This window comes from Ctenocephalides felis, unplaced genomic scaffold (assembly GCF_003426905.1).
Source record: "Ctenocephalides felis isolate EL2017-DRISC unplaced genomic scaffold, ASM342690v1 CF-g0.4_SCAFFOLD_01604, whole genome shotgun sequence".
Taxonomy (NCBI): Eukaryota; Metazoa; Arthropoda; class Insecta; order Siphonaptera; family Pulicidae; genus Ctenocephalides; species Ctenocephalides felis.
The window spans coordinates 21,523,378-21,547,832 of NW_020537758.1; the positions used below are offsets into that span (position 1 = coordinate 21,523,378).

General features: G+C 28.7%; 1 protein-coding gene across 2 annotated transcripts in view; it reads right to left on the minus strand.

Moving 5' to 3' along the window:
- Positions 1 to 24,455, minus strand: part of LOC113372519 (proteoglycan Cow) — a 198,874-nt gene that overhangs the window by 79,311 nt on the left and 95,108 nt on the right. For both annotated transcript variants that reach the window (XM_026612855.1, XM_026612856.1), the window contains exon 2: positions 7,064 to 7,127. In XM_026612855.1, coding sequence (XP_026468640.1) covers positions 7,064 to 7,127 — 64 coding nt within the window. The remainder of the gene's footprint in view (positions 1 to 7,063; positions 7,128 to 24,455) is intronic.

Sequence of the window (24,455 nt, forward strand, 5' to 3'; positions counted from 1 at the left end):
ATAGTCTTGGTAGAAAACATATCGTAAGTAAGTAAGTCAATATCAACATCGGCACTTCAAAAATAGTTTAATCGAATTGTTAAACAAATCCTACTAAACTATGTCTATAAAATGTTTCGTCTCAGCCTCAGATACTACTTTGACATGTACCAGTATTACCGGCTGAACCGAATGCAACAAGGACGTCGAAACCACAATATTCCTTATATACGGGCAAGGCAACTTGCATATATGCAGATAATACGCCGTTTCGAATCCGAAGAAAGGACGATTGTTATACAATATAATGGAATTGTGATAGAAATTCAGTATGGATTTTCTTACCATTACATTACTACTATAGATTAAATAAAACGATTCAATGATTGGAGTAATGTAGGCACACGTATTCATAAAAGTTGATACTAAATCGATTTGTAGAAGAAGGTTAAGCAACGGTAAAGAAAGTTGATTTAATTATCTTAAAATATATAGATTAAATTTAAGCTTTGATTACAACCCCACTCCAATAATTAATCGGAAGCTCTACTTGCAATTGGTTTGATTTTCAGAATATAATTGCTCAAAGTCAAATTGGATCTTTGTGCCCTGCCTTACTCTAATATAAATTACTTATATTAGGGTAGGGCTATAAATTACTTTTTAGATATAGTTGAAATATAACATAAAAGTTTTCATCCAATAAATTATCATCATCAACCTTAACCCTTTCCACTCGCGATTTGCAAAAATAATACGTATTTTGTAGCCGGAGCAGCATCCGAGTGGAAAGTGTTAATTAAATGCAGAACATTTAATTTTTACTTTACCTATTCCTCATCAGATTATAATTTTATTGTTTGTAAATTTTATTATCAGATAGGAGACTGCTGTATATGGCAATATTTAGAATGTACATAAATATAAATTAATGTTGTATGCTTACTTTAAAAATCAACAATTGACCTACATTACAATAAAAGAGAAAATAAATATGCCTATAATAACATAGTTTGTAATAGAATCGTGCATGCATATTTGAAAATCGATAACCTACATACATATGAGCACAGATGAAAATAGAAATTGTGGAAAAGAATGGTTTAATATATAAAATGCCTAAATATATCTGAAAAATATGTCAGTTTAAATTTCGAATATGAATGAAAATTGATATCATGCAAATTATTGAATTATATCCAATAATAGAATATATGGAGTTGATGGTATGGGTAAATGTATATCAAAGTGATTTTTTATGTCAATTGCAGAATAACCATACTATTTTTATTACTGATCATCATTTGCCGGATTTTTATATTGTATGATAATACTTGTCTTGAAATGAACTACTTAGAAATAAATAAATCCGATCAAATTTGAATTTTAATATATTTCAATATTAACAAATTCCAGATATTTCTAATAGAGAAACTAATTTTTGCTAACCTTATGAAATAAATATAATTATGTAGTGGAAAGAAAGATAATAAGTTTACATAGATATCGTATAGTATAAAGTACAAAATAAAACATGTTGCTCACCATTGAATTTTTAGTGATAATTCTTATAATTCAAAATGTTTTTACCCATTTTTTAATGAAAAGTCGAAACAAAAATTGGGCAAATTATGTATTCAAACATTTTAAACATTACTACCTGATTAGGCTCAACAATCAGAATCTTATAAATTATCAATTCGATTCGTCTTGCTTTATATAACAAGTTAATAAAATCAAATTTTGTGCTTATTTCACTCAACAAGAAAAAAGCAATTAATTTCCATAATTTATTTCGAGAATGGTAATCTTCTATGTTAATCTTCACTGTATACGAATATTCAGCATAAATTTTGAATAACTTGAGGGAACAAGTCTAGTATGAAAAGTTTATAAGACCACTTGATTTTAATACACGTCGCAATAATAGTTATAGTTTGCTGCAGATTACACGGAATTACATAATTTTGCAGAGGCGGAAATTTGCCGTAGCCGATCTTTCTAAAGATAAAACATAAATAGAAAATTCTTTTATGGTTTTGAGGGACTTGCTTGACATTTGATTTATCCCTTTAACTTCTATTAAATTCTAAAAATATATTATTGCGACAACGTACTACATTTAGTTACCCATATATTTTATTTGTTTTCAGGCAATTTTCCCGGAGACATGATTTTTGAAGTGTTTTGGGGCCATAAAATATATTTTATACGTGTTGCTGGCACTCAGCAATTTTCTAGTCGTGCTATGCATAAAACTGAACAAACGATATTGAAAATTTATGTGAAGTGAATTTGGAAACAATACATTTATGTTATCAGCTTTTTGGTACAACGCGGCCGAAATGAAATCTATTTTCAAACCATGAATATAAACGTGAAAATCAAGCACAATGGGGATAACGGGGTAATAATATGAAAACAATATTTTTAATAATTAATAGTGTCATTGAATGACCGGATCGAGCTCTAGTAGCTGAAATTGTTCTTGAGGGAAATTATACGATAAATTTTGGAATATCGAGCTTGATAGCTAAAACTTGTAGCTTGAAAGCAAGAAGGTTCTAAGCTAATACCGAGATATTTATTTTTGTGATTTCTCCTTAATCAAATTATGCGTACAGATGTAATTCGAAAGATTGGGTGCGGTTGTGCCACTCACCAGCAATATTTTTTTAATTCACCTGTTAGTTAGGAGAAAAGTAAATTGAATAGCAATTTGAACATTTGTTTACGTGAAACTACAGAATTCTGTCATTAAATACGATGTATTTTTCATAAAATCCAAGAAAAAGAAGAGTACCCACAAGAGAAAAGGTGGATACGGTGTCACAACCGTACCCAACGCACACGTTTGAAAACAAATCATTAGAGTTAAATTATCTAAGCTAATTGAAAACTAACTGCTGGTAAATAACTACTAATGTTCAATTTACAGTAAAATAACAAACACAGTGATCCATCTCTATACAAGTAACAGTTATTATTAAAATAAATCGAAGGAAACTCATCATGCTAATGTAAGGCACTGACTAAATACAATAATGGAAACTTGTTCGAACAATCATACTTCATCTTTCTCGCTTTGAATCCTATGAAGTATTCTATTTTTTTAAGTTAAGGTACGGGAAGTTCCAGCAATTCGCCTTATAGCACGATGTCTTGCATCACCAGTTTTATATAACCTCTATAAAAAGCTCAGACGTGGGTGGGGCAAAAATGGGCCAACTGAACCTTTACCCTGGCATTGGTGTAAACAATAAAAAATAGTAAATAAAATGTAATTAAAGTAAAAAAATAATTTTACAAGATATGGATTAAATAAATAGTTATTACAACTTTGCCAATAAATATTTCTAATAAACAGTTATTATTAAAAGAAATCGAAAGACGAAACTTTTTTAGACTCTTTAAAAGTTCTACTCATCATGCTAATGTGAGTAACTAAATACAATGATGGAAACTTGTTGGAACAATCATACTTCATCTTTCTCTCTTTGGGCCATTTGGACTATTTAAAAAATTTACGGGAAGTTCCAGCAATTCGCCTTAAGGCACGATGTTTTGCACCACTAGTACACTTGATTCATGATTTTTTTATGGTAAGTAGGTACGTAAAAACCAAAAATTTAGAAAGGTATTTTCATATTCGATTTCAATAATTTGCGTTAAAGAAAATTGAAAATACCCTTGGGTTTCTAGTGCTATGTATACCAATTCCACGATATATTCTCACATTAAGTTAAGTATCATGCGTTTACGAGAGTATATGGGATATCCCACATTCGCATTCATAAAGTATGCCCATGAGTGGAAACACATAACGAGCGAGCGCTTCGGTTAAACATTCATAGTGGAGTTATACTGAACGATTCAAGTTAAAGTTTTCGCACAACCGTTAAGCGTCTGTTTGGAAAGGAAACAGAATATAACACAATAGACTATAGAGCAAAGTCAGCTAGGAACTAAGTCTTACGACTCTGGGTCATGAGATCTTCTCATCCTGTAATGAAATGGTTCGCAACCTTTGGAGCTTTCTGTCTAAATCTACCAATGCAGATAGAAAGTATAGTATTTTTGAAGTAATAGAAATATCAGTTTATTTTTTTGATATTGTATGTGCGTCACGTAATTATAGCATTAATTAAAACTCTCCTTCGATAAACTTAGGTTGTTGGGTTATAATTTAACCCATGTAGCTGTAGACTGTATTAAACGCTGATTTGTTTGTATATTATGTATTTATTTTATATATATTTATTGGCTATTTATTATCTATGTTGTTGAGCGGACTTTACTTATAGAAGTGAATTATTAGTCCCATTAAACTCTCCGCTACCCCCTCTACCAGAGGTTGCAACCATTCCGTGTAAAAGCTCAATGCCATGAAGATTGTCAACATCATGGCCAATATAATAAAACAAAAATACGTCAGAACAGATATTCTACGAAATAAAATTTATGTGCACTATACACCAGACAATACAAATCCAATTTGACTTTGAGCAATTATTTTGTAAAAATCAAACCAATTATACCAAATAAATAATTATCTGACTATGTTCAGTAGAATTCGCAGTTAAATCATCATGTAGACACGCGTTTTTTTTATTTGTCGTTTTCACTCCACGACATTGGATATGTCTTGTTTTCAATTTCAAAGAGATTTTACGAAGCTTATTGCAGATATTATAGCTAGCCAATGCAAAATATAATGGAATCATTTTTTACAGAGATAACAACGTATATAACCTTGATCTAGTACTTCGTCAGAAATATTTATCAGCAGAGTTGGAATAACTATTTATTTAATTTATCTCTTGTAAATTTGCTCTTTTTACCTTAATTCAATTTCATTTACTTTTTTTATTGTTTACACCTAAGGTTCAATTGATCAATTTTACCCAACCCACGTCTGAGCTTTTTATAGAGGTTATATAAAAAATTGAATTTTACCTTAAATTAACAAAACATGTGATAAAACAATTAAGTAACGTATACTTAAAAATTATATTAAGGTTTCGTAAATTCAACAACAGTGCTGAAAATCGAGAAAACAAAAGAAAAAAGTTTAGTTTTCTAATTTATCCTCATCAATACTAATTTTATTACAAATACCAACCGAAGTAAATGTCTGCAAAACGTTACTATTTTACTTTCTCATATAAAGTTTTAGTATGAATATCAGTTCCAATTATTGATGTGTTAATATATCAAATAAGAGTGTTTTGAAATAATTTCAGAATCCCTTAATTCCGTGTCCGGGTATCTTGTTTACGTCCAATTCCACTCAGACCATTTATTGGATTCCGGCATTCATCGCAGCGATTTCCATCAATACACTTTTGCTTTTTAAAAGAATAATCTCATTGAAACCTTCCATTGGGAACCAAGGCAGTAATAACACGGATGGTTAGACAGGAGGCTCACTTCGTACACATGTTTAAAAATTAAAGAACTTTCCCAGAACCGGCAATTCTCCCGAGTGCCACACTCGGAAAATTGAAGTGGCCCCACGAACGCGATATTCCTGCGCGAATTCTCATCAAACGAGGGAAATGAGAATTAGGATGAATTGTAAATTTTCTATTTGAGATACATAGTGCGCCTAAGGATCAGATTATTTTTCTCATTTAATTTAACTGCCAAACTTTTCTCGAAATGTTTAAGGTGGATAAATCAGTGGGGATTCATCCAAAACTCGGCTAAATTTAATTTAAAATATATAGAACACTCAAAGTCATATAAAAGGAATAAAACATTTTTAGAATGTTCATTATGCATTTAAACATTTGCCCATTTGTCATCAGAAGATATTAAACATTGATATAAGTAGAAAAATTGGAAGCTACGTGTAGTTGCAACTCAGTGGTTAACCACTGTTTAATGTTATTATGTACTATAAGGTAGCACGGAACACAAAGGTCAAATTTCACTTTGAGCAATTATATTGTGAAACGAAACCAATTACATCACAACAAATACCACATATCAAAAAACAACTACAGTAAAGTTACCTGGGAGTTGTACTGTTCAGTAAAACTCCCAGGTAATTCCTTCTTGTAGAAAAAATTGTCGACTGATCCTTTTTGCCATGTAGCGTAAAATGGGACAAACAAGTAGCAAAAACATTTAACCTATCCAATACCATGGTTACATTTTTTAACAAAAATAGCTCTGTATATAACCTTGATCTGGTATTACGTCAAAGATATTTATCAGCTATGGAATAACTATCCTTTCGATTTATTTCTTGTAAAATATTTTTCAAGCTGAATTTACATTTTTATTTACTATTTTAGGATAGAGTTTCAGTTGGCCCCTTTTACCCCACCCACATGTAAGCTATTATAGAAGTTATATGAAATAATTATCGAATTTCCGCAGATTTCAAGTATAAATAATATATGAATAAGGAAGAAAAGCTCTTTTCAGCAGAGCACTAATAAATAAAATTCAAATAGAATCAACCATATTAGTTTTAATTGCATCAATCCATTACAAAATATTGTAGCTTTCATTCGGTTCTAATAATTTCATAAATCTGACATATTTTGCCAAAATAAATTAGTTCTATTAATATATATCACAGCATGGCAATATTGTCAAATAAAATATACCGCCTCAATATAAGTTTTGTCCTCATTACTTACAAACACAAGCGGACGAGCTATAAATTCTCATATGGCAATGTGATGAGAATAAAGGCCATCGGGATCTTCTAAATCATATAGAAGGCTATATATCATAGCGGTTACTAACAATATTCTACTTTATGTCCTTTGCCAGGACCTCCTTAATTTATAGCATATGGTGTGAGAAATCGTAATAAGTGCGGTATATCCCTGAGACGACGTTTTCAGGGATTAATCAATGTTATTTGTGATATAAGCTGAGATAAATATTAGCAAAGGACAATATAGGGTGATAAAAACTTTATTACGCATTTTTCTCGAATTTGCTAAATCCTACATTGTAAATATTACAAAGCAGTTTAGTGAATCTATCGATTAATTTCATTACTTTTATTTTGTAAAATATAAGGTCAAATTTCTCTATTGTAAATTAATTTCATTCAACTTACTTGATGGATCATGAATCCAACGTTTTTTATCGGCTATTTTTGGAGGCGCCACACGAGATTCTTCCTGTAACGAAAAAGTAAATATTAAGCAAAACAGTAGATATTAACATTATTAACAAAGCATTTCAAAATAAATAAATTAATCAAAATGGTTTGGTAGTTATGACTCTCACACAAAAGTTCACATATACAGTACATCGTCAAGCTTTGTGGTAGAAAGTTGTTAGTTAATCCATAATCAATCATAATTTACAATAAGTATTTTAAAAGGTATTAATATTTTTTGCTGATAGACTTGTAATGAGATAAATCACGATCTCAAAACAATTGCAATTTAGTTAATTTCGTTCTAGATTTTTTTTTTTGAAAAACATATTATAAAATAGTTTGAAAACTTTTATAGAATAAACTTGTGTAAATTTCTAATACTAGTACAAATTTTTGTCCTTGATCCACAATAAGATGAATTTGTATAACTACCCTAAATTACCCAGTTATTTCATATATGAACAGCTCTCCTGTATAAACAACCATTCTCATACAACGTATTATAAATTCAGAACATAACTGAGGCAAATTTATCCATGGAATGAAATATTTAAATATTTTATCATGTATACAAATTAATTATTTATTATAATTATACTATTAACTAATCTCTATTAAACGACTAAAATAGGATACATACGAAAACTGCGAATTCAACCAAACGACGACTTCGTGAAACAACAGCAAATATAGTTTTTTTTAAATCGATTCAAGAATGTTAATAGAATCTAAGAATTTTTTTAACGGTATTTCCATCAACCGTAAAAATTCTGTAAAACTGTAAGTATTTTTTGTACAAAAACCGATAATCGTTCGTATGTTCTAACAGAATTCTCTATTTATAGTCCGACAGAGTATCTGCAAGCGCAGAATCAATCAATCACTCAATCGATGTAATTTACGACGCAGAATCTGCAATTGTTCCATGTCGTTTGCGTTTGCAGGAAACAGGATTTCAAATACATTAGAAATAAATAAAGTTAACAAGAGCAATGGGTTGATTGATGATAAATGAGAAAACTACGTGCAAACTAGAAAAAATAATTCTATATTGAAAAATTTCATTTTATTCACAAGATTTTTCGATTTAGCTATTTTATTCACTAGAGGCACTAGAATCAAAACTATGTTTTTTATAAGCTGTGATTTTCATCTGACATACATTTCAGCCTCAGTATTTTATCCTTTCCCTCAGCCTACAGGTCAACTCTTCTTTTTGTATGCAGTAAGACTGACCGGGATATTTTTCTTAAAATATTTCAACTAGAATACATATAAATTTTCTCAGGAGCAGGTTTGATATCATATTGCCTGATATCACTTAATAGGCCATTAAGCTTTTTTATATAGAAACAATAATTTTTGTAAACGAGATATCTAATTATCTAATAACCTGGGTTAAAATTAGATTATTTTTATGATAATTATGATCCAATTCAAGCAGTGCTCCAAAATTTGTATCAAATGAATTATTTTCATTTCATTGAGAATTCACAATATTCGACGACTTTTTAAAGTTAAAAGTAATTTTTTAAATCTAAAATTTCGACAATATAATATATTATTCTCATGAATATAATTTACTTGCACATAATCCTATTAGACAATAAAAACAAGCAAAGTACTAATTGAAATTTTATTGGGTAATAAAGTTTTATAGTCAACAAGTGAGACTAACGAATATCATTAATCGTAGTACAAAGCTTTCGTACGAATGAGTCCCATTTCACAACGTAATCAGAATTTCACTGATTTCATCAAATAACATCATGAAATTGCATCTCATGAGAAAGCAGATATTTAATTTAAACTTCGTTCAGAGCTATTAACAAACTATTTTATGGACAATGAACTTTTGAAATATCGCTTGGGAAACTAGTTCAATGAAACTTATATTATTGTAAATTTAATTTTCCATTAAATATTCACTATAGGAATTATATTTGCGATACACTACGTTTTGCTAATTGAGCTGATTGTGAATAATAAAATATTTGCAGAACGTATATTGCAATGAAAATAATATATAATGTTTGATACAACTTTTTATCTATATTAGCAGTTTTGATATTGAATTATATCACCAAAATCTTATAACCAATAATGAAACAATAAAAAAGCTTGCCTCCTAAATATAAAAAACTTGGCTCCGTGGATGGTCTATTTGTTTTGCTGTTTATAATTGAGAATTATATTATTATTCCATTAGACATAACTATAATAAAGACCAACTGAAAAACATCCATAAATTCAAAAATAGGATTACAATATTAAATAAAAATATTCAGTAATTTCACAAATTAGTAAATTATCTAGCTGATATGTAAAACATCTGTACAATCGAGTGTACAAAACAACTTAAAACACTAAAAATGATAGCATCTTGGTTAAGATAAAATGTGGTTACATCAAAAGATTTTTTTAAGATAATGTATGAACATTTTATATTACACATCATATTGAAATGGCATCAAATACATAAAGTTGTGGTTTTGATAATAATAACACGTATTATATAAAGCTCATAAATAATATAGGAAGCCAAAGCAACTTTTTGTAAACTATATTACCGCAAGTCGAAAAGGATAGAGGATTTTATGGATGCAAGAAAATCGGATGTTCGATATCAATTATAAAAAAAACTTATAAAATTTTAAAAATTACTTAGGTTAGGGTGGGGCACAAAAGTCCAATTTAACTTTGAATTATATTGCAAAAACCAAACCAATTATATGACAACAAATAACACATATCAAACAAACAACTATCTGACTATGTTCAGTAAAACTTCCAGCTAACTCATCATATTTTATCAAAAATAATCATCAGCATTGTTGGAATAACTATTTATTTAGCTTATCTCTTGTAAAATTATTAACTTAATTTACTTTTTTATCTACTAATTTTTAATGTTCACACCTTGGTCAGGGTAAAGGTTTAGTTCTTTAGTTGATCCTATTTATTGCACCCATGTTTTGTAGGGGCTATATGAAAAAGCGTTTGAATCAAACTTAAAATCAACAGTATTTCTCATAAAACATTTTAATAACTACAAAATTATATTAAAGTTTCAAAAACTAAACAACAGTACTCAAAACCAAAAAAAAAATTACCAACGAAAAAATGTTATGGATTTTTAAGCATTTTCGTTTGTCTCCCGATAGCAATGTTGTAAAAATTTAGACAAGTTTTATATATGTATATATATTATATATATATATATATATATAATGACGTTTCTCTATCTAACGTGTTGTGTTTTCTTTTCCCAGAGTAATATATTGAAATCGTCAATTTTAAGTTCATATATAATAACACCTGGAGTACCTGTTGTCCAGGTTTAATAATCTTTTTTTAAATAATTCATTGCAATCAAAATTCTTTTTGTCTTTTCTTAAGGACAAAAGAAAACAAATATAAAATCTGATTGCTTGCTCTCGAGCTCGCAAGTATTAAAATTTAATATGAATACCTCATCCCTTTATTAAGTGGCACGGGATTTACATGAAGGTATGATAAATACAAAGCAATTACTTCAATAATTTAAAAAAACTGTAATCATAATTAATGATAATAATAAAAATTAACTAACAAATAATACCTACTAATAATATATTAATATTATATAATTATGTGATTTATGAAAACCTCTTTTGTTTAGCTTCACATGACATTTTTAATTTTTAATTTTAATTTCATTTTGCAATCTGTATATATAATTACATTTAGCAGAAAATGCTGACAAGTTGTTTACAATTAGTTGTTTACGAATTAGTAGATACCCTCAGCGGAGTATCTACTAGAGCTAATATAGTAAAAAAAAACTAAAAACAGAAGAGAAAAAAACAATAAAATGTAGTAAAATAAAAGTATTATAGTTAATTGAACTATATTAGATCTTCAGGTATTTTTCTTTTAAGCCTGGTCGTCGGACCTTCCTGATATAAATGACATGCTAGTTGGTTAGGATAGACGCCTTCTGTTCTTATAATTAATGGCAACTATTGAGATATGTTCTTGAATAGATAGGTCATGACATGATTACAAATTAAATCGCATATAATAATACTATGATTATTAATGTATTTCAGTAAAATGTAATGTATTTTTCTTTTAATCCTGGTCGTCTGGTCTTCCTGATATAAATGACATGCTAGTTGGTTAGGATGAACGTCCATTCTGTTCTTATAATTAATGGCAACCATTGATATATGTCATTGAATAGATAGGTCGTGACATGATTACAAAATAAATAGCATACGATAATACTATGATCATTAATGTGTTTTAGTAAAATATAATGTATTATTATTATTTTCGATATCCATGACAATGATTTTTGTAGTTCTAAGAGCAGGAGCTCCGAATGCGCAGACTCAAGTAGTTTTTCAGAGTCTGTTACATTAGCTCTGACAGATTACAAACAAAAGTGCGAAGTAAAGAGATGTGTATAAAACTCATTTCATATTATTATGTGGTAACATGGTACAAGGTATATGGTAAATGGTAAAATGCAATTACACAATGCACTACCTGCCCGTCTTGCAAGTGCATTGCGACCTACAGGGACGTACAATGTGACGTGTAATTAAAAGTTGGCGAAATCGTGCTTCATCTGAGTCATCGAGATAAAGAAAAATTTTAATCAAAATATGGAAAAAACATTAAAATTTTACGTATATGCAAGCGATGGATGAGATATGAAAAAAGCAATTATAGGCAAAGTTGTACCATATACAAAACTGATGAAAAGTATCAATGATCAATACAACTATATAATCACTTGTAAAAGTAAGATACAAAATATAAGAGCTGCATAACATTTTATATAACAAATTTTGCAAAATACAACTGTAAAACTAGTGGGGTGTATGGCATCGTGCCTAAAGGCAAATTGCTGGAACTTCCCGTACCGTAACGAAATGTTCGAGGAATATTAAATGTTTTCAAATAGACTATTATAAATAAATACTATAACATTGTCTAATATTTATAAAAATTATATAAACTGAATTGCAAAGTTAAAATTATTTGTTTAAAGTATAACTTTTAAGATATTTAGTCAGAATTAAAAATAAAAACTGATTTATTTTCGATATACAAAATTTTTTTTCCACAATCCAAAATCAATTATTTTGTTAAAACAAGCAAAAAGTTCCTTAAATTATTTAAATCGGACGCTTAGTTCTGTCAAAAACTGCCATTTTCTTAACATCTAGCTCTGTATCTTCAAAGTGCCTGGGCCTATCTTTGCCAAAAACTAATAACCACTTCTCCCAATCATTACTAATTGAATGTTTTTAGATCATTCAAATCGGATACTCCGTTCTCTCAAAAACTCGATTTCTATTTACTGCACTCTTTGCTCTTTATCTCCGTAACTGCTGGACTTGCCTTTGCCAAAAATTAATCAGCACATCTGCCTATCAATAGGAATCGAATTTTGTTTGAACCATTCATATCGGTTGATCCGTGCGCCCGAAAACGTGACCGAAAAATTGTATCCATATATACATACACACACACTTCCATTTTTTCAGAGGTATGCCAAAATGTTCAGAAACCTTGAAAACGTCGAGGAATATAAAAATTTTCAATTTCGATTTTTGGACTATTACAATAACTTATCCTACGGGAAGTTAATAAAAAGGTTTTCCTTCTAGGGAAAAAGTATAAGAAATTGAGATATTGTTCGAGAACGAAAAATCTGGAAAATTAAATACATGACATGTGACTTTTAATAAGAATATTAGTAAACAGCATTTCATTAAAATGTCTTCGTCTTATCAAAGATTAAATTTTCTTTTACGTTTCTTGAAAATTTGTTTGAAAGAAACGGGAGAAAGGTGACCGCCTATTAAACCGAATCGTCTTTAGCAGAATCCTTAAAGGAAGAACGGTAAGTAAATTCGAAGATAGAGATCAATTCTGCTTAAATAGGTTCTCGTAAACATTCCCTTTTGATGCGACCGGAATAAATAATCGTACCGGCGAAGAAACGGGCCCGGAAAGCGAGGCACTTGGAAGGATCTTGTTTCCGGATAATATTCGCGGAATGAAATATTGCGGAAACTGCAAACACAACAAACAGCTTCGGTAAAAGTTCCATTTCGACGAACGAAATATGATGCATTAATGCCATGTTAACCTATTTTTGATAAATGCTACAACTATATAATTTTGCGCAGAATCGACGTCTCAGTTAAAGCTCAAACGCAAACTCAAATGGCCACAATAAGGACCTTGAGTCAATGAAGTAGTAGACTCGAATATATACTCCGGACAACTTGATATCATGCAAAAGCGATATCCATTTGTAAGGGTAAATAAAATATATGCTTACAGTTAAAAATATGCATTTTTGCTTCTGTAATGAAAAGTAGCAATAGGAAGTAGCTTTAAAACCATGCATTGGTCCTGCACCCATATTTATTTAGTATTTTTGATGGCGAAAGACATGCAATAAGAATTTTCTCAGATTTTATTATTATTATTATTATTATTATTATTTACAAATATAATAGCAATCAGAATCTTATTATTTTATAAGGAGACGTTCATTAATCACGTTAGGTTTTTAAGGAGAGAGAGGGTTTGACAAAAAATCACGAAATATCACGTGGGGGAGGGAGAGGTATAGTAAGATATCACGTGTATTTATTTTTTAACTGTTTTTTTTTTTAAAAAAAATTCAAACATTTTAAAAGAAAAATCAAAAATTCAATGAGAGCCTTTATTACTTATAGTAAATCAATAGATTGTTCTTTCTTTAATCTACTCCTGGTAACTATTAAATATACTCGCATACGATTCCATGCGATTTAGCTCATGTGTGATAGATCCATATAATTTGAATAAAGCACAATATATCCAGATTAAAATATTCATAGTCACTTGATCAAATTCAATCATACTAAAATAGTTAGGCATTTTATTAAAAAATGCATTCAGTTGCAATTCTTAATTTACATCTTGTCAAAGCATGCATACTTTGCTTATTAGAATATACTTTTATATGTAATGCTTATTTTATTATTTATTTATATATAGGTAATTATTTAAACTGTTACCAATTCGTTTTATTATACCATTAATAAATTAAGTGATACATTATATAGTAATAATACATTGATATAGTAATAAAGTAGGTACTATATCACTAACGTTTTTATAGAAAATGTAATCATAGCCATAATTAAAAGTTCCATGCCAAAAAAATGCTAAATTATATAAACCAAGACTTGACCATAACTGCTACAGTTCTATAATTAAGTGATTTAAGTTAAATATGTGCATATATATATATATATATATAAATATATATACTCATACTAATATCTTTTCGTTTCTTAAGAAAAAATAATTTAAAGGTAAAATATTTTTCTGAGAGGTTTCTGCTGTAGACACATAAATCGTGCAGTGGAAAGATAATATCTTGAATGCATTGTTAAGTATTCCATCTATTTTAATAAGTTTTAGTAAGAAAAATATTATGAACTACATTATATTTTGTTATTATATGACTGCTTTATCACTCTATCATAATAAAGGTTAATGATATATTGTATAAATATAATGCTTGAAATATAAAACTCTTCCCATATAACTAAATTATGCAGTAGGTAATAAATAAATAAATGGGATGATATAGAAATTATAATAAATATTAATATGCTACGAGTCAGCTAATATAAAATTATCAACTGATAAAAGAATTTATTTATATACAAATTGTAACTCAATATACATTTTATACAAAATCAGTTCATATTAGCGTAATTCAAAATATTCATAAGCAAAGTTCTAAAATATATATATATATATATATATATATATTTTAAATTTTTAGTTTTTGGTAATTTATAAATTGATCAAATTTTTTATTACGTTATACGATAGAAGCATATGGGCAAAATATCAATATTTCATTCTTTTATAATATGAACCTCTCCAATTTAAAATATCATCGTTAAAGTCTGCACAAGTGATTACAAAGTTTCATTTAGATATGCAGATTACAAATATGTGATCGAAGAGATGAAACCGAAGTTCTTGGCTTTTTCATGCAAATTCGAAGCCTAAAACAGACCAATACGACGCCTTCCAAAAGCTCGTCTCGAATTCAATTTAACCGATTTGCTTTGATAATATCGATATGCATGCAAACAGAGAAAGAATTGTCAAACAGATGGGTATTTGAAATAAATCGAGAATAACGTGACCAGAAAACATATTTGTCATAAGCTTTCAATTACCAAAAGCTGTACTAAAATTGTTTTGATTGCAGACGTCACGATAGTTGAAACAATTATTGATCAAAATATTTGAAATAGATTTTTAACAGCTGCTGAAAATCGGAAAAAAAGAAAATTAAATTTTTAGAATCAACTAAAATATTTATATCAATAGCAAACTTACAAATAAATTATTAGCCCATTTCATATTGATCTTTTTAAATTATCGAAATTTCAAAACAATTTTTAGAGACGTCCATTAATCACGTCAATGAGTTTTTAGGGATTTTTTAGAAACAAGGGAAAATAGGTGAAAATTGTCAATGACAAAAATATGTTAAAATTATTGGAATAGATTGAGTAAAAATAAAGCAATTTGTTTTAGTCGAATTTAGTGCCACATAGAAAGTAGATGAATAAATTATAAACTAGATGTAGGTGCATGTGCGTAAATAATTTACTTAATTAATAAAAATTTAGATTTGAGGTATTTAGATAAATTTTTCGAAAATCAAGTTAACGATTACATCAAACAATAATTTGCAAACAAGCTTATAAAAACCGTAAGTGTATTAAATATAGTCCACAAACAAGTTGGAATGTCCTAAACTATGTTATTCCAAACTTTATTGAATTTTTATAGTTTAACCACATTTCGTAGGAACATAAAATTTTTAGATACTCTTTTAGACCATGAACATCATCCATTTATCATAATTTTCAGTTTTTAGCCATCACATTTCAAAGAAGTGTTTAATGAATATTTTACAAAAACAAGCAAATATGGCGAATAATCAAATATTCATCTACATCATAAATAAGCCGGAATGACTTCAAACGCCAAGTAAATATGACCGAATTGGACTTTCTGGTGTAAGCAAACATTTCCATTAAAAGGATAGTTAACACCAATTTTCTTATTATTATCTCTTAAATTTACATCTGTCCAGTAAAGGACATTCAATAAATTTGATGAATTTACAATAGTCGACCGAAAAGGAACATTGTATACTACAAGGGCATCTTGGAAAGAATAACTCAGTAGTTGTTTTTCCATTCGATATAAAATTCACAATATTTTTGTGATAATTATATAATTTCAACTATTTACTTATTAAATAATTTCTTATAAATAATGATTAAGTTATTTCCATTTTTTATCAGGAGAGTTGATGGCATAAATCCAGAAGCGCTTTTCTTTTCAATCTTCTTGGATAGTTCTCTGTTATCAAGGAATTTGCTAATGAATTTGGATGACTGATTAGCTTGTTTCTATACTTGTGTGCTGCTTTTGTTATTACATCATTCATGGTAGGTGTATTCGTGTCAATATGAATCAATCAGTTGGGAACATATTTTAGAGCTCCTAAGGCAACACCAAATTTAAATAATCACATACGAAAATACACTAAATCTATAATTGAGTTCAGAAATTATATAAAATGCGAGTAGCCATAGCTAGTAGCAAAAGTATTTTATCATCTTTTATTTCAGACATTAGACTGACAAAATTCCTGCTCCACAGTTGAGCTGATTACGTTTCAGTTATTAAGCGTTCCAAATTATCCCTTTAGAGCAAGTTTAGGGCTCCGGAGAGCCGGAAGAGCTTACTTTCTAAATCTCTATTCCCCGCGTTGACATTTCATTTGACATAACAAGGGTGCGGAGTTCCAAACTCCCACCAAAGTTACTTGGAGAGAATTCAGACGACGGCACTCTAAAGCTTCCAGATGTCATCTTGACAAATTGTACAACTGGAAATTATTTTTGTAACAGAGATACAGAGGGTAAATAGTCATTCATTATGGCGACATTGGTGATTGGAATCGGATTAGAAAGTAATATATTTGATATTATTCAATTCAAATTTTTGCTAAAAATTATTTCAAAACCTATAATTTCTATAGGGTTAGGCGAGAAACAAAGGTCTCATTTGTGTTTCGATAATTGTATTATATATAACGCAATTGAAAAACATGACAAGACATAACACTCATCAAACAATCTATTCCTGAACCATGTTCAGTAAAATGCGCAGTTAATTTGCAATTAGAAAAATATGTTTTTTGTTATTTTTAAAAAATTCGTTACCTATCTCTTTTACCCTGCATATGGAGTGAAGTGACAGCCCGAAGGCAAAAAGGGCCATTGTCTTATTTTTATTTTGATTTACATTATTCGTATGCGTTATATTCCAAATAAGACTAAAACAAAGATTTTGCCATCTTACAAAGAAATATATTCAGTTTCAAAGCACAATAGATAATTTTCAAATTAATGGCAAAAAGGGCCATTGTCTTATTATTATTTTTGATTTACATTATTCATAGGCGTATTTTTCCAAATAAGACTAAAACAAAGATTTTTCTATCTTACAAAGAAATATATTCAGTTTCAAAGCACAATAGATAATTTTCAAATTCTCGGAAATGTGCTTTTATAAAAGCGTTGCTTACTGAAATTTATGTAATGAGATTTGTATTGTATTATGTGCATACTCCATTTTCATACAAAAACGTAACCGAATTTGCATAAATTGAAACCAATTCCCATTTTCGGAATTTCTTTTTACTTGTTATGCAAATTGGATAAATAAATTATAAAATATGTAAAGGATAGAAAATACGGAGCAAATAAAATCATTCAGAGTATTATAAAAAAGTTGTGCTAAATTCACGGAATAGTTATATTTTTTTAATAAAATGCATTCATTAACTGATACTATTTTTATTTTGGTTTATGAAATTTGTACTCACAAATGCTTCATTGGTGATGCTAACTAATAAATTAATAGCAATATATATTTCTAATCTTTCTAATTTTTTTATATTATTCTATTTTATTTAATTATCAAGAATTCACTAAATATGTTTTAAAAATAATTCTAAAAAATCAATACCAGAAGCAAATAATTCGATTGCTATTATTGTGTTAATTAGTATTTTATTAGCAAAGAGTCAAATTTATGCATGTTTATTAATATATTCGACGAAAATAAAAAAATAAATTATTAGGCAATTTAAATCAAGTTTTAAAAGCTCTCAACAACTGGACTAGATTTTAAAAGCTAGTAGATAGAGGCAATACCTACTGAAGATATAATTTTCTATCAAAACAAGAATTATTTACTATTAATAGAATAAAGATATAAGAAGTAAAAATATAACACGTATTTGTAAGTATAGATACAGAAATAAATAACGAATAAATTGTGAATAACTGAAAAATAAATATAGGAGCTTTTTTGAAGTATGGATGTGAATTTTAAAATATGAACAAAAACCAAGTTTGTTTCAGCTATCCAAATAACGTAAAAGCATTTTTCGTGTTTGATCTATTATTTTGGTCAGAGTTTACTAGACTGCAGAATTTTGTATCGATAGATCACTTATTAATTATTCTTCACAAATATATACTACTCATCATACAATACTATACTACTACTCAATAAATTTCTTCCTGGCATAAAATAATCATCACAACCAAAGAAACTATAAAATAATATAATAACCATATAATAAAGAAACCATATTCGCTCTAGTTGTGGAAATGTTTTAAGTTGAAAGAACTTAAAATATTTAAAAGAACTTGGAAGAATTGAGCGAAAAAAGTTCCCGACAACCTTCTTCCGAAAGTGCGCTTTTTTGCGAACGACACCGTCTCGCCGACGACTGATGTCGCGTCTCACAAATATTAGTTGAGAAGTAAGTTTTTTATCCACTGAAAAAGGTGCAAGAATTACTAACCAACTTCAAATATGAAATTCAAACTTGGTAGTAAAGAACTCAATTTTATTATTCAAAAGTAGGATAATATAATTTTTAATGAATACTTAGAAATAGGTAGGTCGGAGTCACCTGTCTCTTTCACCCCATAGGCGGGGTGAAATAGAACGGCCAGGATGGAACAAGTTTTTGCGAAATTATAGCAACATTATTCAACCAATCCATATACATTTAACAAGGTTTATTACCATTATCTCAAAAACAAATATAGTATGGAATTTTGAATGATACTATTATAAAACTGAGGGTAAAAGATGTGTAACCTTAATATTACAAAAAATGCAGTAATTCTATAAAAATAAATCACAATTGAATATTTCATTTTTATCTAAGCATTACTACGTGCTGAAGAGACAAAAGTTTCAAAAAATTCTTTATAAAAATAAGTTACTTCTTCATATCTCCACATCTCGCATTGTATGCTCTAAGATTATTTCTCCTGAAAAACGGTATATTATCGCAACAAAGAGGGCTCGTTTTCCACGATCTTTATTGTTAGGCCGTTTATAATCCCTTAATAATTTTATTGTAGCGCCACATTGACCTAAATAAGCAAAATATAAATAAGTTCTTCGCTTATGAAAAGAACGTCTATTATGGCTTTGGAAAATATTTTTCTTTATATTCAGGGCACATAAAAACATCGCTAAGCACTTTGATAAATAAATTCATTGCGTAACCGCGCAATACAAATTTTTCATTCCATTCATCAGTGAAGGAAAAAGTTGAGAAATGAACGAGGTATAGAAATTATATAAATAACAAATATAGTAGAGTCGATCGTCGTTTTATTGACTTGAATAAAACTGACTGACTGAACTGAATTGACTTTTACTTGAATAAAAAAATTTGAGACAATCGTTCGTATATAATTGTAATCATCGGGCAGTATCATATAACATACCAAAAGTCAAACTCTAAAAAGCGATATCAAAAAAATATAAAATTGAATTTAATGTACGTAAAAGACAAGCATTTTTAGTTGGCAAACCACTAAATAAAAAAATAAAAAATATTAAATAATTACAAGAAATATCATTCAATACGTATACAAATAACATAGAAAACAGCCAAAAAGCTGGAAGCAAGTAGATAAAGTCTTGTAAATGACATTAAATTAATATCCATAGATAAAAACCTGTAAGCTTTTTTCTTTTTTCTCCATGTCTCTAAGTCTTTTGTCGGCCTCCGAATTAATGTCTTATACTATATCGAACAAATGAGAGAACCGAAAAAGGAATATATACAAAAAAACTGTGCTTAGATTCGAGACGGTCAAATACACCAGACATTGCCATTAGGAATCTAATATCCTTCGATTTGCTTTTTGACATCCGTAACAAATCGACATTATTACTTCTTACATAGCTAACAGTATTGAAATCAAAAATGCTTTGAAAGAAATAATTAATTAAATAAAATGGTTTTTATTTGAATCGATTCACAACAATTTGGGTAAGTTAATTAAAAAATTTAATTTTTGAAATAAAAAATAATTTTTTTTTGCTTTCCCCAAAAACTAATCGTTTCTTCAGACTGTCAACACAAGCAAATCATTGGAATTTGATGCTCTGTTTTCTCAAAAACTGTAATTTTTAGGTGCGTATCTACTATACGGCTGAGCCTTCAAAACGGCCTTTGCCAAAAAATAATCAAAACATCTCCCCATCGATACAAATCAAATGTTTTTTTATGTTTTTTTTATTGTATGCCAGAATGTCCAGAAACCTGTGAAACGTAAAGATGAGCAAAAATTCTAATTTTTGATTTCTGGATGATTACTATAATTCATTTTACTGGGCAATTTCCTAGTATAAAAAAAACTTATACTTAAGAACCATTTTTCTCTTATTTTTTATTCATGAAGCTACAAGCACACAATTATAATGTAAGATACAATTACAAAATCAGTATAGCCTATACCCTAAAGAGGACCAATTTGATTGTTATAAGGACATTATTTTAAAATCAACTCATTGAATTCTAATGCGATTCAATTAGCGTCGATTTTAAAATCAACTCATCAATTGAAATTAATCCTCTCGCTTCAGGTTGTTTAAATCTAATATTAGATAACGGTACAAATTTAACAAACAAGGCAAATTATTATTTATCTCAGTTTTCAATTATATGTATTTCATATTCATTTTCTTTGTTTTCAAAACTGTTTTACAGTTCCTCTAAAAAATATTTATATTCATTGAGAAAACAAAACAAAAACAGTTCAAAACACTCATCTAACCAAATATATTTTTTCACCATTGGTATATAATTGAATAGGTGCTCTCGTAGAATGCTCGTAGCACTATCCCCCACCGCACCCACTGTTTGGGTGCTACGAATAGTTCGCAAACCGCGCCGTAGCATTACATAAGCAAGCTGTCAGTTGGAAGAAAGCACGGCCAAGAGTAATGGGATTTTAGCATGATGTAAGAATTCACTATTTGATTCTTGCGTTAGCTACTTTGCGCTTTAGTACATGGATTTAATGAATACTCATTTCAACATGAAATAGCTTTGCATAATTTAGTACTTGCAGAGATTTATAGAAAATTCAGCATAAAATATAATGTACTCCGAAATGATGAAGGCCATGAGCAAAATATGAATCTAGTGGAATGGAATAAGAAGTGTTACCTATACATTAGTTGTTGGACCAATTCAAATTTTAACCTCAAAGTCGGTGCAAATAGTTTTCACAGAGATAGTACATCGATTTTTTAATTCTTTTCACAAGTAATTTTTAATTTTCAGATATATATATATATATATATATAAAATTAGGTGTAAGTAGCATTTTGTTGTAGAGTTAACAATTGAGATTTGGTAACTCATAAAATGGTGACGATAAAGTTTTGAGATTTGGTAACTCATAAAATTGTGACTCATTATTCAAAACTTTATTGTTTATCATTAAACCAATTTTAGTAGCCTAAAAGGACAAGGTCCACAACGATATTTAACACCCCTACCCAACGCACACCTTTGAAAACAAATGCTGGTAATCATCTACTAATATACTTATTACGTATTATTAAATTACGTGAGTATTAAATTATGAATTAGAACTTATAGCAAAATAATGAACAACGTAATATATCTGTTTTCAAGTAGCAGTTATTATTGAAATAATTCGAACAAAGAAACTTGTTTATTCACTCCTTAAAAGCAACACGGTGTGCAGATCACATAGGACGCTAACTTAATTCAATAACAAAAACTTGTTCGAACACACATACCTCATCCTTCTCCTTATGGAACTTATCTCCGAATCAGTATAGTTTAGCTGTTATGGCGACTGTCACAACCGTACCCCTGTAAAACCGTACCCAGTCTCCCCTACACTTGTTTCATTTCTCAAAATAATCAATCATAAAATATTTAAGATACTATTTATAAAATGTAAATACATGTATTTATATAATCAAAATAAAAGTTTAAATGTAGATATATGAAGTAATTGAAAAAATATTTTATGATTTATTCATATCGCATTCGTTAACTTGCAATAAAATTGATTGAATAATATTATTACTTCGGTTCTGCTGCATAAGAAACCTTGATTCAATTTTCTGAGAATAGCAAGTATGTAATATTATTGATTTCTACATGCTCTGCTAAAAATAAACCCAATGTAATTCTGAAAACGTTTCTCTTTGCCATGCATCATAATATTTAGAATATTTCATATGTAACTAATCAGATTTAGGCCGAAATAAAAAAAATGATGTAAAAGATATATGAAATTAAATCCATTATCCTGTAAGCGGTACACTAATTCAATGGTTAATTAATTAAAATCAAATATTATTTAAAGCTATTGTTTTGAAATTATTTGCACACATGTTTTCAGGCGTATATCATATTAACTCTAATGAGATTGATAATAATTATTGAAATCAATACCTATAATTTAATTTTAATAATGATGAAAATTTGTTTATCATCTGTGGATTCAGCATATTCAGCATATTTATATTCACACTACTTTAGGCAAATAAATAGTAAATATTAATTTTAATAATTCATAATGCAAAGAAGGTTTTAGTAATGAAAATCTTAATACCAATAAATAATATATTATTCAAGATATCGAATTTCAGATCATTCAAACTATTCCAAACGTAGATAAAACTAATCTAATTATGATTAGACTTACATAATAAATTGGAATAAATAATAAAATTGGAACAAATATAAATAGTAGAATTGGGATGCATTATTCGCTTTGTAATAAAAGTCTCGAGTTAATATAAAATATACATCACCAAACTTATCAGAGCAATACCGTAATTCATCATTTCTGTAATTAATGATCTTTTTTGTTAAATTTTTGTTTCAATCGAACGTGTAAATAAATTTATATATCTATGTACATTAATCCAAGTATAACCGAAATCCAAGTATGTACTATCCGAAGGAAGTATCTTAACGAACGAATGCAATTAAGCTTTTAATCTCCTGATAGAGCAATACCAGGGAATTTAAAATGCAACGATCATTTACTTTTCAAAGACAAAGTTGCCTTAACCCAGTTTCTCTAAAACAAGATCCATCCAGTTGTGGGGGTATCGGATACCAGATTCCACTTCTACTTATTGTCATCTATCTTGTACAATGTGCGCCGAGGGTACATTAATGTCGACTAATTTGGTCCAGAAAAGATATCCTATTCAGCAAACAGATAAGATATACATATACAATAACTTTATCCTGTCTTTTTGTATTCTTTTACATTTAATAAATGAATCTAAATCTTCGTCTAGTAATAAAAAAGATACTCGTGAGCGGATCAGTCAATATATATGTAATAGACATGTCGTAACTATTTATGTTCCCATCTTCAGGTCATCTGTAGAGACCATAGAGCATGATATTTATTAGAAGTTAAGCAAATGTAATTAGTATAATAAAAATTAAATGAATAGATTATATAAAGAAATGTCAATAATAACAACAGTTTTCTAAAGAAGTTGAGAAAATAAAATTATTAGGAAAAAAGAATCCAAAAACTACTATTTTGGATTCTTTCTTCGAAGCTCAACACAATACCCAAATCTCATCAATCTAACATGTATGTTATTGTATATTGTAATATATATTGTTTATATAAACATATATGTACGCATAAATATAACCATCGAATAAATTGATGGCTATATAACCGCTATGTAATTATAAATCAATCGAACGGTTGCACAACATTCGATTTATTGCATGCGAGTCGTGCACGAAAACAAAAATAAATTCTCTCCAGGTTAACCTTGCTGCCGATTTCAGTCCAACACCTGCATTCGGCCAAGGATATTTTCATTGCCCGAATGA